Source organism: Peromyscus californicus, unplaced genomic scaffold (genome assembly GCF_007827085.1).
Source record: "Peromyscus californicus insignis strain IS unplaced genomic scaffold, ASM782708v3 Scaffold_19__1_contigs__length_69161282, whole genome shotgun sequence".
Lineage (NCBI taxonomy): Eukaryota > Metazoa > Chordata > Mammalia > Rodentia > Cricetidae > Peromyscus > Peromyscus californicus.
The window spans coordinates 38,166,734-38,182,410 of record NW_026294491.1 but is presented as its reverse complement, the minus strand read 5'-3'; the positions used below and the strand labels follow the sequence as shown (position 1 = coordinate 38,182,410).

The 15,677-nt window shown below is 48.6% G+C and overlaps 2 protein-coding genes across 2 annotated transcripts in view; one reads left to right on the top strand and one right to left on the bottom strand.

Moving 5' to 3' along the window:
- The window catches only part of Kansl3 (KAT8 regulatory NSL complex subunit 3), a 34,202-nt gene extending 34,014 nt beyond the window's left edge, over positions 1–188 (bottom strand). Inside the window, exon 1 of the mRNA XM_052745165.1 lies at positions 89–188. The gene's annotated coding sequence lies outside the window, so the exon portion shown is untranslated. The remainder of the gene's footprint in view (positions 1–88) is intronic.
- Positions 189–2,359: 2,171 nt separating this feature from the next.
- The window catches only part of Fer1l5 (fer-1 like family member 5), a 53,137-nt gene continuing 39,819 nt past the window's right edge, over positions 2,360–15,677 (top strand). The window contains exons 1-9 of the mRNA XM_052745157.1: positions 2,360–2,768; positions 5,673–5,725; positions 6,499–6,590; positions 7,360–7,468; positions 8,851–8,905; positions 9,752–9,861; positions 11,572–11,700; positions 12,710–12,772; positions 13,611–13,661. Coding sequence (XP_052601117.1) covers positions 2,684–2,768; positions 5,673–5,725; positions 6,499–6,590; positions 7,360–7,468; positions 8,851–8,905; positions 9,752–9,861; positions 11,572–11,700; positions 12,710–12,772; positions 13,611–13,661 — 747 coding nt within the window. The 5' untranslated portion in view covers positions 2,360–2,683. The remainder of the gene's footprint in view (positions 2,769–5,672; positions 5,726–6,498; positions 6,591–7,359; positions 7,469–8,850; positions 8,906–9,751; positions 9,862–11,571; positions 11,701–12,709; positions 12,773–13,610; positions 13,662–15,677) is intronic.

The following is a 15,677-nucleotide window of genomic DNA, read 5'->3' as shown; positions in this document are numbered from 1 at the left end:
GGAGCCCCGAGGGCCTCCGCCGAGGCCGCCTCCCGCCGCCTCGAACCCCACGGCCCGCCACCCGCGCCGGGCCAGACCCGCGTCTCACCCGCAGTCGTCGGCCGCGCGCTCGCCCGAGCCGGATCCCAGCGCGCGTGCGCCTTACCGCCTCCGCGCCGGGCGCGCTGGGCTCGGGAGAAAACGCGGAACTGGATCGCTGCCAGGGAGCCGCGCGGCGGTGAGCGGCAAAGCCCGGAGCGGATCCAGCCCCCGCGACCTCGCTGGCCAGTGGGTAGTGCCGAAGGGGCACGCGACTCCGAGGCAGAGACCTCCTCCCTCCGTGATTTCGGCAGGAAGAGTGAGGGCAGAGGAGAAGATAGACAACCCAAGTGCTCGGGGTCCTCACCGCAGTCAGTTCTTTGTCCCTTTGACCATTAAAGAGCTAGCTAGGTTCAACTTGCAGTAGGAGGGTGGGGTTTACCTTCAGTCCAGTGCGGTGCTCTATCCTTATAATCCCAGCACGCAGGGGTGTATCCTTATAATCCCAGCAGGCCGAGACAGGAGGATCGCGGTGAATTCCAGGACAACCTGAGCTACAGAGTGACACCCTGTCTCAAAACTTCAAAACCAACCGGAGAGAGAGGGGGAGAGGGAAAGCTGAGCAGAGTGTTATTTCAGCCACCTGTCAAGAGCTCAAATTGATTTCTTGATGGCAATTACCATGAGCTACCGCCACCTCCAGGCTTTCAAACTTAGCGCCTTGGGTTGTTTATTTATTCATTTATGGAGGGGGTGGTGGAACAGAGTCCCATGTATCTCAGGCTGGGCTCAAATTAGGTATGGAGCCAGGGATGCCCTTGAATTTTTGATCCTTCTACCTCTCTACCGTTCAAGTGCTGGGATTTTAGGCCTGCAACACCACACCTAAAGTAGAACACCGTGTGGATTTTTTTGTTTGTTTGTTTGTTTGTTTAGTGGTTTAGTTTTTCAAGACAGGGTTTCTCTGTGTATAGCTCTGGACCTAGCTCTGTAGACCAGGCTGACCTTGAACTCAAAGATCTGCCTGGTGCCTCCCCAGTGCCGGGATTAAAGGCATGTGCCACCGCCCAGCTTAGAACACAGTGTTTTAAACTCTAGGTGGCAAATCCCATTGAGGCTTGAATAACTGAAGGTCGAGAGTCAGGAAGATTAGGCAACCACAAGAAGTTTCTAAATGTGCAATGGCCTAAAATTAATTCAACCAGTATTTCTGGCCGTTTGTGATGTGTTACATCCACAATGTCACTGCAGCCTTGGTTCTGAGCACACAGCATGTACACTTTCTCACAGCTCATGCCATAAAGTTATAGCACCAACAAATGCTATGTAAAAACCCTCGGCTGAGACTTCAGACTCTTGTATGTTATGAACTGCAGTGTTTTTACTGTAGACAACAAGTTTTCTGTTCTTACAGCAACCTGAGAGTTTCATTATGAAAAACAAAGGTTCTTAGTAGTTTCCTATCTTTCCTCAGCATGTATCAAAGTAGTACTATCTTTGGATTGTGATAGAATGTCTGGTTTTAGAAATTGCTGTTTGAGAGCCAGGCCAGTGGTAACACACGCCTTTAATCTCAGTACTTGGGAGGCAGAGCCAGGTGGATCTCTGAGTTCCAGGCCAGCCTGGTCTACAAAATGAGTTCCAGGACAGGCACCAAAACAACACTGAGAAACCTTGTCTCAAAAAACCAAAAAAAAAAAAAAAAAAAAAGAAAAAAAGAAAAAAAAGGAAATTGCTGTTTCAGTGGCTGTTTGAGCTTCATAAAATGATCAATGAATTATAGCTTGGGATTAGGACAGAATGTACAATCATTTCTGAAAACACTTCTGCCATTTTGTACTATGTCTTTATATAAAGTAGCTTTCTTTTTTTTTTTTTTTTTTTTTTCTTTTTTTGGTTTTTTGAGACAGGGTTTCTCTGTGTAGTTTTGGTGCCTTTCCAGGCTGGCCTCGAACTCACAGTGATCCGCCTGTCTCTGCCTCCTGAGTGCTGGGATTAAAGGCGTGCGCCACCACCACACGGCTAAAGTAGCTTTCTTAGCATTAATTATTATTAGCAAAAATATCCATCACCTCAGAGGCTAGAGGATCAGGAGTTCAAGAGCAGCCTCAGCTACATAGGAAGTTCAGGGCCAGCCTGGGCTACATGAGACCCTATCCCAAAAATAAAAATAAATAGATAAATAAATCAAACAAAGAAAAAAAGAGGCCAAATGTTTTGCTACCCCATTAGGAAGCACTCCACCGAGGCCTCATGGATTTCCCTGTATATATTTTATATATATTTTTATATATATTTTAAGGCCTCACTTCTTTTCTCATCTAAATTGCATGGCTTTGCCAAGAATTCATTCCAGACAAAAGAGAATTCTGTGCCTGACATTGAACTCAAAAGGACAGTGATAGAAGAAAAGAAAGGAATCGCCAAAGCAGCTAGGTTATTTTGTTTGTACAGGCCTGGTCACCTGAAGCCACTTGTTTTATACACCCTCTGTCACATGCCACTCGTCTCTTCTGGAGATTCTCTGCGGAACCAAGAACCACCCATCTCTGTGATGTCCCTCTGTTGCTAAGCTCCACTCACCCTGCGAATCTGGGACAGAGGAACTCTAAGGCGGACTCGGCGGCACCGTGAAGGGAAGGAGGGGAGAAAGCAGGTGTCCAAGATGCTAAGGCTTGTCGTGGAGTCGGCCAAGATTAACCCACCTCTCAGCCCCCCACCCAAACCCTGTGTAACTGTCTACTTCAGAGGTGAGAACCAGGTTCCAAAAGGCTACCAGGGGCCCTGCTAGGCATCACACACTCAGAGAAAACCCAGTTTCTCACATTCTTGTAGCATGAATCTTAAATGTTTTTATTAATAAAATCAAACCTGAGCCAGGTATTGGGGTGAACTGGAAGATCAGAGAACCAGAACAAGCCACAGCTACCTCACTTTGCCGGATCCTCAGCTAGTCTTGTTTCCTCAGACTGGAAGCCTCTGTGTCCTCATATCCAAATGGCTCTCAGCTGAACTGTGCTGCTCAAAACCTAAAAGCTTGAATGCTTAACCAGCCAAATGCTTCTTGTTCCTGGTCCTCACGCCTTATATATCTTTCTGCTTTCTACCATCACTCCCTGGGATTAAAGGCTCGCTTTCTGGGATTAAAGGCGTGAGTCACCATGCTTGGCTGTATCCTTGAACAGATGGATTTCTGCCTCTGGAATGCTAGGATTAAAGGCGTGTGCTACCACTGCCTATCCTAAGTATCTAGTGGCTTTTCTGTTCTTTGACCCTGGATAAGTTTATTAGGGTACACAATATTTTGGGGAACACAATACCACTACAAATTCTACTACATGGAAGATGTCCCGTGTGGCACAGTGAAGAGGTAGACTCTGATTGCTTCACAACCTGTTTGTTGTCAAGGCCCTAGCATCTCAAGTCTTGGGTCTGATCCCCCAACAACCCAGCCAGGAGAGAGAAGAAGAAAAAAAATGACAATAGGTTTTTGGGTTGTTTTCTTAATTTCTTGTTTGTTTGTTGGTTTTTTTGTGTGTGTGTGTGTGTGTTTGTTTTCAAGACAAGGTTTCTCTGTGTAGTTTTGGTGCCTGTCCTGGATCTCACTCTGTAGACCAGGCTGGCCTCGAACTCACAGAGATCTGCCTGGCTCTGCCTCCTGAGTGCTGGGATTAAAGGTGTGCGCCACTGCCACCTGGCCTTAAGTATTTTGTAACGCGTACAACTTTGCATGTGTGTGTGTGTGTGTGTGTGTGGTGTGTGTGGTTTGCTTGTTTGTTGTGAGATGTGGTCTCACTGTGTAGCCCTGGCTGGCTTGATTTAGAATTTGCTTTAGCCCAGGCTGGCCATGAACTCCTGAGTGCAGCCTCTTGAGTACTGGGGTTACAGATATGCACCAGCTGTGTATGACTGTCTAGCCTGCATGTAAACACGTTTACCTTGTGCGTACCTGGTGCCTATGGAAGTCAAAAGAGGCTGCTAGATCCCCTGGAACTGGGGTTACAAATGGTTGTGAGCCACCACGTGGGTGCGGGGAACAGAACCCAGGTTCTCTGTGAAGAGGTCTAGGAGTCAGCACAGAATACACCCAGACACCAAATTCTCAGCACAAAAGCAGGTGGGGGGAGGTGCCTCTAGATCAGACAAAGACAGCAGCAGGTGTTTCTGCAGGAGTGGTTTGTAGGAGAAAAAGAGGAAATCTGTGCTAGGATCAGCTGGTAAGTCCTGATTGGACAGGTTAGGCCCTGGGGCCAAATAATGAATCTGGATGGCTGGACCTTGGTGTTTTGATAGTCGGATCTTGGAGTTTTAGTCAAGCATGAGGGAGGGATGTAACCTAATGGTTTAACAAAGGGGAGGGAAGGGAGGAAGGTAAGACCCACCAGAGCCGTGTTGGCAACACTTGGGCCTGTTCCAGAGCCCTTCACTCTGCAAGAGCAACCAGTCCTTGCTCTTAAACAGCAAGCCATCCCTCCAGTCTCAAAACCTACCATCTTCATTGTTATTTCTTTTATTTTGATTCTCTGCCTCCCTCCCTCCCAGGTAGGTATGGGGGGGTGCAAAACAAACACTTCCTCTCCTTCTTCCATGAACTAGGGCTGTGCTATAAAGTAAGGGAAAAGGAAGAAGTCCCGTGTGGTTTCACCTACCTATAATCTCAGCACTCAGAAGGCTGTGGCAGGAGGATTTTGAGCTCTGGGCTAGCCTGGTCAACACATTGAGATCCTAGCAGTGAGGGGGGGGGGGGCTGCTTCATAGAATTATGAGGAGAAATTTTAAAGATAGCATAAGGATAACCTTTAGTATGACTTTTGCTAATAGCTGCTCAATATTATCAATTACACTTGAATGAGCCTTACAGTTGACAATGCCTTTTCATAAATGTCATGATATTTGTTCCTCACAGCAGTTCCATGAGGCAAATGAGGCAAGACTCATTCTCTCCACTTTTTAATAATAGAAGGAACATATGTCTAAGAAGGGAGAGGAAGAGAAAGGGGCGAAAGAATCTAAGAGACAGATTAACTCTATTTAGGAATCACAGGGCTGAGAGCCAATAGGAAGTATGGCCGGGGCTTGGACTCAGCAATATAGCTTTTGCCTAGCATGTGAGAAGCCCAGATTTTGATCTCACTGCCACAAAAAAAGGGGAAGAAATAAAAGAAAACATGATGGTGGTGTTTTGCTGGCGTGTATGGAAGCTAGTACAAGCCAACAAAGTTTTAGAAACTTGTAGGGAGTGAGAAAATCAGGTCCAAAAAGAAAAGAAGACACAGAACTGTTGGCCCTCCATATCTATGGGCTCTGAAGCTGGGAATTTAACCAACATGAGTCAAAACTATTTAAGGCCAGGCAAGATGGCTCACTTGTAAAGGCAACTATCATTCCTATACCCCATAGGCCAGAATGAGTCAGCCCCATATGGCTTTGAGACTCTGGGTACTATGTACTGGGACGAAAGTGAAGTGAAAATAGGGTTATCTATCACACAGGGTGATAAGTTTGAAATACTTGGAAAGGAAACTATAGATGCTATGTCACAGCTGCCAATGTAGATTTGACTTCTCATGGTACCCTACCTCTCTTGACCCCACTCAAACCCAGACACAGAAATACTTCCCCCAACTCATACCAGCCCCTTGGTATCTTTGCAGATATGAAGAAAAGAACCCGTGTGGAGGAAGGAAATGACCCCATATGGAATGAGGTAGACACACCATGGCACTTCTGGAAGAGGACTGAACAACTCCAAGAGCAAGGGGCAGGGTTGGGCACTAAGCAGGTGCCAGAGGTCCAGGGAGCTGCCAGGGAGTCTCACCTGGGTTTCTGAGACAGCTTAGCTTAGCCTCTGATCTGATAGGACTGCAAAAAGTCTCATCTATCCACAGCTGTTCTTGATCTTTCTCTCTTGCCTTTGGGGATGAACCACAGCATGGTCCATCCTCTAACCCATCCACACCATTCCGATAGACCTAGAAGCTTGAAGCGGAGACAAGGCTCCTTGCGCAGAATCCTCTCTCTCTCTCTCTCTCTCTCTCTCTCTCTCTCTCTCTCTCTCTCTCTCTCTCTCTCTCTTCAATTCACTCACATTGTCCCACCCCACAGTCACTCAACTCCAAACATGCCTAGGCAGCTTCAGCACAGGAACACATGTGTGATAGCCCACATGTGGGACAAGGTACAGATGCAATCTCCTTAGGGAAATAGACATTACAGAAAACTCCTGCATTCCAGCCAATTCCCTAGACTTGTCCTCACTGCCTAGAAGGGTGGGATGGGAAGGAAGAGGCGAGATGTCGTCCACCATGATGTCACAATGCTTGTAATCCCAGCACTCTTGAGGCTGAGTCGGGAAGATGACCAAGTTGCAGGCCAACCTGGCCTACCTAGTGAGTTCCAGGCCAGCCAGGGTTACATAAGAAGATCCTGTGTCAAAACACCAAACTTCAAAATGAAATGATTTCTCCCTGCTCCTCACAGACCCTAATCTGGTACCTCTGGAATCAACCACTGGAAAATGACTCCTTCCTGCAAGTCATCCTTCGGGATGAGGGCTTTAAAAAGAAAGAAAGGTGAGCTAGGAAGAGACAGGAGGAGCCTGGCCCCTGACCAAAGCAGCGTGGACCAGACATCTCATTTCTAACCCCATAACTAACCCAGATGAAAGGCCAGCGCCCATGCCACACAGTAAAGGAAAATGGAGGGTGGTGTACTAAAGGAGATGAAGTTGGCTAGGATAGAAACTTGGGTACCAGCAGCAGCTCTGCTTTAAAGCCACAGACCTTGAATGTCTACCTAATTTCAGCCTCTTCTGGTCAGAGCCCAATTCTGGTACCCAACCCAGACTAACATCCCATTCATGATACACTATGGGCCTTTTCCACAACATAGAATCTGATTGGTCCATCTTGGCCAGGTGCTCATCTTTGATCCAATGAGCTACTAGTTTTGTTTTTTTTTTTTTTTTTTTTTTTGGTTTTTCGAGACAGGGTTTCTCTGTGTAGCTTTGCGCCTTTCCTGGAACTCGCTTTGGAGACCAGGCTGGCCTCGAACTCACAGAGATCCGCCTGCCTCTGCCTCCCGAGTGCTGGGATTAAAGGCGTGTGCCACCACCGCCCGGCGAGCTACTAGTTTTCGTGGGATTCCCCAAGCAACTTCCCACAGAGTTGTAGTGACCCCCACCCCCATCCTCACCCCCACAGTCCTCTAGTGAAGGCCCTGCTTACCTGGATTCTTCAGGCTTTGGGAGAAAAATCATCCCTACAGACACAGCCTGGGACACAGGAGGAGTCCTCTCTCCCCCTGGCTGGGAGTCTCATACCTACTCCTTACCTCCCCCAGGTTCATTGGCCTGGCCACTGTACTGCTCAAGCAGCTGGTGCAAAGACCGAATGAAGTCTTTTTTGTGAAGAATCTGACCCTGCTCAACCATTCCATGAAACCCACTGATGTGAGTCAGGCACCAGATGGCCCAGCCCAGGAATGTGGGCTGCTGGTATAGCTGAATGTCTTGCTCCAGGAGCAGCCAAATGCTCCACCACAAAGGAGTCCTTTGTGCCCTGTGAGGGCTCCATCACACTGATATCATCTGGTCCCCATCCTGCCATCCATCTCCTATTTACCCTTTCTCTTCCCTGGAGGACTGAATGTTGGCAGGCAGAGGAATGGGAAAGCTTTGCAGTAGAGAAAAGGGAAGGCTTTGGCATGCCCCAATTGGAGGCTGCTGCTCTGGGGAAACCAAAGACAGGCTACCCAAGTGATTGGTTAGAAACTCCTAGTTGGCTTTTCCTACTAGGAAAAGCCTGGTTGGTCCTATGAGATGGAAGCCTGAGAACCTGAATTCAGCCCCCAGGACCTACATGGTAGAAGGAGGATCCTGACTCCCACATCCACACACTTGCACCTTGGCACACACATGCTCCCCTCCCCCTCCCATGCAAAATAAGTAAAACTTAGGTCATCTCTCAGCTTGCTATTTATCAAATCCTGGCCATTTGGGGCTGGTGGCTCTTGCTTGGCTTCTTGGCTTGTTGTTAAGAGATAGTGGACTGACTTCCTCCAAGTCTGACTGGCCTCCTGGGCTGCTTTCTGTAGATAATAGATTGGTCTTCTGGACTGGTGGCTACAGCGAGAACTCTGTTATATGTGTGGTCATCATCCATGTATATATTCAGTCTCTTGGAAGGACAAGAGTTTGTCCCCTGGCCTGGAGAGGGGGGTCCCCCAGCAGAAGTATCAGGAACATGGGGAGGAGGCAGGTTCAGGAGGCCAGGCTGCCTGTGTTACTGCGACACAGTGGAGGTGAAGGCAAAGGCAGGAGCCGGAGATGAGGGGGCTAGTGGTGTGTGCTGCTGACTAAGACTTGATTCTAATCATCTAAACTGGTAGTGGGTGTCCAGTGGACAATCCCAAGGGATGGTGGGTGAGGAGTATGTGGAGGAAGGGTGCCAGTTAATAGGCATTGGCAGTTTTCCTAGATCAGGAGACATTAAAATAGCATTGGGGAGGGGGGGGGGGTCAACACCCTAGTTAGCACAGTGGTCCAGGACAGGTCCTGAGTCACACTTCCGTTTTCTCAGCAACCTCTTGGGTATTCTGCCATTGATATCATTTTAATTCTATTATCTCTATTATCCGTGCTTACACACACACACACATACACACACACACACACACACACACACACACACACACACACACACACGTTGCACAGACGCCTGTAGCACAGCCTTGTCTCATGGCTAACTTCGTGTCCCCCAGGAGGAGGGGCATGAAGCCAGTCAGACGAGGAAGGCTGGTGCTATAAATTAACTCCCTGCTTTTGCTTTGCAGTGTACTGTCACCCTACAGGTGGCCCAAATATATGACCAGGATACTGAGATGACAGGTATGTGTTTCCCTAGGTTTACCCAGCAGTTACCAAGCATATCTGAATGGGTTCTTTGGGACCTTTGAGGCTCAACTCTTATGGCCTACCAAAAGATTGTGACCAGATAAGAGTTCTTGGAAGTTATAGGAACCTTATACACTGCTTACTGACTTGCTCTCCATGGTTTGTTCAGGGTATTTTCTTTTCTTTTTGTTTTGTTTTTCGAGACAGGGTTTCTCTTTGTAGTTTTGGTGCCTGTCCTGGATCCTGCTCTGTAGACCAGGCCGGCCTTGAACTCACAGAGAACTGCCTGGCTCTGCCTCTTAAGTACTGGGATTAAAGGTGTGCACCACCGCTGCCTGGCCCAGGTTATTTTCTTATACAACCCAGGACCACCTGTCCAAGGTGACACCATCCATAGTGGGCTGGGCCCTCCCACAGCCATCATTAATCAGGAAAATTTCCCCATAGACTTGCTTACATGCATTCTGATAGGGGGCAATCTCTCACTTAAGGTTCTCTCTTCCCAGATGACTCTAGGTTTATGTTAAGACAAAAACTAACCAGCACAGCCACCCATCTCCCCATCTCCATTTCTCATCTCTGGACATAAGGCTTATCTTAATGGGGAGGGGCAGAAGGGTAGAAGGATGGCCATTGCCAAGAGCCCCCATGTATGAAGAGTGGGGTCCAGGGATCCATCACTGTTGAGGATGAGAGGGGCCCATGATCACGTTCAGGGAAATACATCTGCCCCATCAGGATCAAGTGTCTAGTCAGGAGTAGGTCTCGGGAGGCAGAATGATTAGGAGGGGGAAGGGCCTGAAAGCTCCCTAAACTGCCCACCTTGGACTTTTTCCTTAGGCAATGAAGAACTCCTGGGCTCAACTGCAAATAAGGTGGCCCAGCAGAAACCCATGGTCCCCAGCCTCACCATGCACAGGGCCCTGGCTTCCAAGCCTCAGCACTTTCAGGTGAGAAACTAGAAAGCCTGTGTAGACCTGCCTGACGCTAGTGCCCTTTTCCCACACCATCCCCGCCCTTCTCCAAGGTCATGGGAGAAAGCAGAGCTTCCGATCCAGCTTCACATCCTCAGGTCCCCGCTGCCCCTGTTCCTTGAGGGACCACTCTGGAGAAATCCTACCTGTGGCTGGGGCTAGACTGCTCCAGTGAGGCTAGGAGGGGCTTGCTGAGCTTTGAAGGCTCAGACAGGTGCTGGGAATGCAGAGCAGAAGGCACAACCTTTCCAGAGCCCTTGGTTGTGGGCAAAGCAAGGCAAGGCACAGGCAAGATCAAAGAAACTGAGCGAGGCCGAGAACTGTGTGAGAAGGGACCATGGGGTGATCCGTGGCTTCTGGGAGAATTCAGGAAGCCCATCTCATGTCCCACCAACTTCCCTCCAACCCCCACCACTTGGCCTAGCATTTCTACCATTCCCCGACCCAACATGTCCGCAGGAGGTGGACTCCAGCCTTGAGTGCCCCTTTTCCTGCATCCGGTCTGTAGCCAAGTCTTGTCCCTGGACTGAACTTACTTCTCCATCACGTCTTCCACTCCCTTCCCTGAGCCTCAACTGTCCCTTCCTTGGACCACGTGGAGAGACATACTTCTCCGGAACCCCTGGTCAACATATCTATCCATTCTTTAGTCCGTAGTATTTTCAAAGATGCCTAGTAGTCATATCATACATCATCTAAAAATCCCTAGAGTCAGCACACACCTGGAATCCCAGCTACTTGGGACGGGGTTGGGAACTGAGGTTGTAGAATGAGTTTGAGGCCAATCTGGGCTACATAGGGAGAAGCTATTTTAAAAAATTAGCCACAGCGTTTTGGGTCCTTAGGTGGCTGACAAAGCCTTTGATAAACCAATCCTATATGTTGGGTTTTTTTTTTGTCTTTTGTTTTTTTTTTGGGGGGGGAGAGGCGGGGTTTGAGACAGGGTTTCTCTGTGTAACCTCCTTGTCTGTCCTTGAACTCTCTCTGTAGACCAGGCTGGCCTTGAAATCACAGAGATCTGCCAGTGGCTGCCTCCAAATGCTGGAATTAAAGGCATGTGCCACCACTGCCTGGCTCCCAAGCCTGCTTCTTCTTCTTCTTCTTCTTTTTTTCATTAATTAATTTTTTTCATTTATTTTACAAACCGGCCACACAGTTGTCGTCCACCCACCCCCACCCCACCCCTGCTCCCCATCTATCTCCTTCTCTGTCTCTGAAGGGGCAGGTCTCCCATGGGCATCAGCTAGGTCAACTAGGTTCTGCCTCAAACTGATGTGCCAAGTCTTCTTTTTTTGGGGGGGGGGGGGTTTCAAGACAGGGTTTCTCTGTGTAGTTCTGGTGCCTGTCCTGGATCTCGCTCTGTAGCCCAGGCTGGCCTCGAACTCACAGAGATCCGCCTGGCTCTACCTCCCTAGTGCTGGGATTAAAGGCGTGTGCCACCTCGCCTGCCCAAGTCTGCTTCTTTTTTTTTTTTTTTTTTTTTTTTTGGTTTTTCGAGACAGGGTTTCTCTGTGTAGCTTTGCGCCTTTCCTGGAACTCACTTGGTAGCCCAGGCTGGCCTCGAACTCACAGAGATCCGCCTGGCTCTGCCTCCCGAGTGCTGGGATTAAAGGCGTGCGCCACCACCGCCCGGCCCAAGTCTGCTTCTTAACATTCAGCTCCTCCCAGCGGGTGTGTCCCCCGTAGGTTCGGCTGAAGGTGTTCGAAGCCCGACAGCTCCTGGGCAACAACATCAAGCCGGTAGTGAAAATAAACATCGCAGGCCATCAACATCTCACGCGGATCAAGACGGGAAACAATCCTTTCTTCAATGAGGTAGGCTGAACAGGCCACAGAGGGCAGGAGGGCCAGCCAGGAGCTGGGCGTTATTTCCTGGAAGCAGCTGGCAACCTTGCTTCCTGAGCGGACTGTCTGCAAGCCACAAGCATTTATTGAGCACCCAACCGAACACCAAGTATTATGCTCAGTTTTGGACAAATAGGAGGGGGTCATTCAGAGAACTCTGCACTTGAGGAGCTCGTGGTCTGAGGGCAGCACAGCACATGAACCCACAAACCATCCCAGTGGGGTGGGCAGGAGTCTGGGAAGCACTGTTATTGGGGCTGTGAAAAACAACCCCAGTCCGTACACGTACTCTCATCCCCGCTAAGGCCCAATAGCATTGGGTCAGGTATACAGAAGCTGCTGGTGCTTGGTAAACTAGTTGGTGTCTAGATGAGTAAAGATGGAAGCTGGCAAGGACCAGGCGCTGGGACAGTGGAGAGGACTCAGAAAAAGGTGGCAAAAACCATGAAGAAAGAATTTGCCGGAGGATGGAGAAAGATAATTCAAAGACTCGGAAGCGAGAAGCAATTTTGATTCCCACCTCCTGTAGGTGAAGGGTGTGGTTGGGACTGTACAATGTAGATTAGAGTCCCACTGCACATAGCCCTGGAGAGCCATGGAAGACTTGAGCAGGGGAGTGACAGGGGGAAGGAGGTTCTAGCTAACATGGAGAGAAGGGGCGGAGCGGACTGGCAGGGCAATCTAGAAGGAGCTCAAGACTCAAGTAGCCACCCTGGAGCAGCTACTGGGTTTTGAACTGCTAGGTTCTCTAGGGAACCCCTTTACTTGGGCAGAACACCCCCTGCGAGCCTAGGAATGGTTCTGGAGGGGTGTGAGGGTGCTCATGAGCAGAAAGTCACTGAAATGGGCACACAGTGAGGGTGAGGGTAGGGGCTGGCAGTGGAAGACGCACATTATTCTGGAGCATCACGTTTTCTAGGCCTTGGGATAAAGTAGGGGAAGAAACTGTCTACCCCAGCCCCAATTCTCTCTGCTCCAGACATTCTTCCAGAATTTTCATGAGGTCCCTGCAAAGTTCTTTGAGGAGAACATCTTAATCCAGGTAAGGAACCAAACTGGTCTCCAGATAAATGGGACCATTTTCTTGTCCTACCTCAGCAACAGAAAACACGTTGGCCTCAGTGCCCATTCTCAGAGAGGAAGTCACCTGTTTCCAAAGTAGAATCTCGAACACTTTCATTCCCCTTGGTGGCCCAAATACCTCATTCATTCATTCATTCATTCATTCATTCATTCAACCTGTTAGAGATTGCCAATTGGCAGGCCCTGAGCTAAGTGCTTAGGTGAACATGGCAACTAGATTCTCTTGTCACCAGAGTGACATCCTCCATTCTCCAACATGAGGGAGCCAGTGACAATGGTGAATGGATGTTTATCAAGGGCCTTCTAGGTGCCCAGCCCAGGGCTGAAGGGAACTAGGTACCTATTCCCCTAGGGCATTTTCATGTTCTTGGGCACAAAACACAATGGAAACAACCAGAACAATATATACTTAGGAGAGTCGATTGCAACAGCTTGTTTTGTGTTGACCTTGGACAAGTGAATTGATCTCTCTGATCAATATCTTCATCAATGACATGGAACTAAAAATATAAACCTCACAAGATTCCTCTGGGAACTCCCTACAAAAAATGACATGCAAGCACTGGCCATAGGAAACACTCAGTGCGGTGGGTGTGGGGGCCTACACCTGGAACCCCAGAGCGTGAGAGGAGGAGGCAGAAGCATCAGAAGTCCAGAGTCATTACTGGCTACACAGTGAATTTGGGGCCAGCCTGGGCTACATGAGATCCCCAGATGTATCCTTGCTATTGCTCCCATAGAGGGTGGGGGGTAATTGGCATCGTGAATGAGAAGATCTTTCTGGAAACTTCTTGCAGGTGGTGGACTCTGCAGCATGGAGATCCAAAGCAGAGATTGGAAGATTCCAAGTAAGCCCTGGATGAAGGAGGAGGCTGGGAAAAGTCTTATGGAAACCCATGCCGGGCTCCAGGACCCAGGCTAGGGAAAAGCACTTGACATTTCACATAGATCCACACTTGGGTCTACCTATAGACCTGGTGGGGGGAGGGGGCGACATGCTCAGACAAGTTACTCTCAGCCTCTGCTTCCTCAGCCATAGGATGCTAACAATAACAACAACAATAATAACTGCAACAGTAATGTATGCAATCTGCGGAAGCACTGTGAGGATAAAGTGTGTCATGTTTAGATAAGGATTGCGCCCCACGCCGAGTTCCCCGGTTGCACGGTACTGTGGACACTGGCCAAATCTCTGCTTCCGTTTATGCACCCAAAAAGGTCACCTTTTCGGGGTTAAGGAACTCTAGAAAGAGACTGCTGCCTTTGAGGACAGGTCGGGGAAAGATATTCTTGTGAAGAACTGGCCAAGAACTCACTCTGTAGTTCAGGCTGGCCTCAAACTCATGGCAATTCTCCTGCCTCCATTTCCCAGGTGCTACAATGACAAGCACAAGCTGCTATGTCCAACTTAGTAATTTTATTTAATTTTAATGCTTTTATTTTGAAAGAGGAGGGGTTTTATTTATTATTTTGTGTCTATGTGCTTGCATGTGTGTCTGTGGTGGTCAGTATCATGCCTAGCTTTTATGTAGGTACTAAGGATTGAACTTGGGTCCTTGTGTTTGTTTAGTAAGTATTTAACCAACTGAGCCATCTCCCAAGACCCCAGACTTTTTATTTGTATGTTAGTTGTGTGTGTGTGTGTGTGTGTGTGTGTGTGTGTGTGTGTGTGTGCCACAGTGCACAAGTCATGGTGCATGTGTAGAGGAGAGAGGACAACTTTTAGAAGTTGGTTCTTTCTACTGCGGATCTGGGGATTGAACTCGGGATTTCAGGCTTACACAGCAAGCGCTTTTACGTGCTGAGCCATTGTGCTGGTCCAATAGCTAAATGGTGTATCCATGACCAAAAAGAAGAAACTTCTGTTCTGATGAAGTCTAGGGCTGGGGATGTAGCTCAGAATGAAGGACTTGGCATGCACAGTGCTCTGGTTCAATCTCCCACACTGGGAATTGAAGAGGAGGAAAGTCATTTTAGTCAAGTCCAACGTGTCCATTTTTTATGAGTTGTACAATGTGTGTGTGTGTTGCTGGGAATTGAACCCAGGGTCTTGTGTAAGTTGGGAAAGTGCCCTAGCCCAGCTTTTATGCTTCTTGTTGTTGTTGTTGTCTAAGAAGTTTTTGCCTACCTAATACAGGAGGGCAGGTGAGTTGAAAGCAGGCCTATGGCTAGAATCCTGGTATTGATCAGTGGAACCTGGGCCCTGGCCCTGTTCACACAGCCTCTTATCCTGTATCACGTCCCTCAGGCCCCAGGCTGATCCCTTCTCCTAGGAGGAAGGAAAACCACTTATAGTCTGTTTGCCAGCTACCATTTCATCATCCTCATCCTCTAGCATAGAGATGCCCTTCCCTACCCAGGGACAGGGAAGAGTTGAGTGTGTATTCTAGATGTTTCCAGCATCCTCACTTAGTAACTGTTAAGCCTTCAGGACATCTTTCCAACTCAGCAGCCTCCTCTATAGAGAGGACAATGGTCCTGCCAGTTTTTTCTGAAGACAGTTCTGATCTTGAGCCCACACTCAAGCACTGGTCTAGTATGCCACTGTGTTAGTTGGAATTGCACATCTTGGTGTTGGCTTGTGTCACACAACTTTCCCTCACTAAAACAAATGCCTGTAAGAATCAATATATAATGAGAAAGGGTTTACTTTGGCGTGCAGTTATGGATGTTAGTCCTGTTGCTTTGGGCCTGTGGTAGCACATTATAAAAAAAAGAATATGGCTGAGCAAATAGAAATATAAAAGGGGGAGAATGGGTTGCCCAAATCTCCTCCAAAAGAGTGCTTACCAATGACCTAAAATCCTCCCACTATGTCCCAACTCCTGAAGGCTCCACCCCCTCCACATAGGAACAGGTTGGAG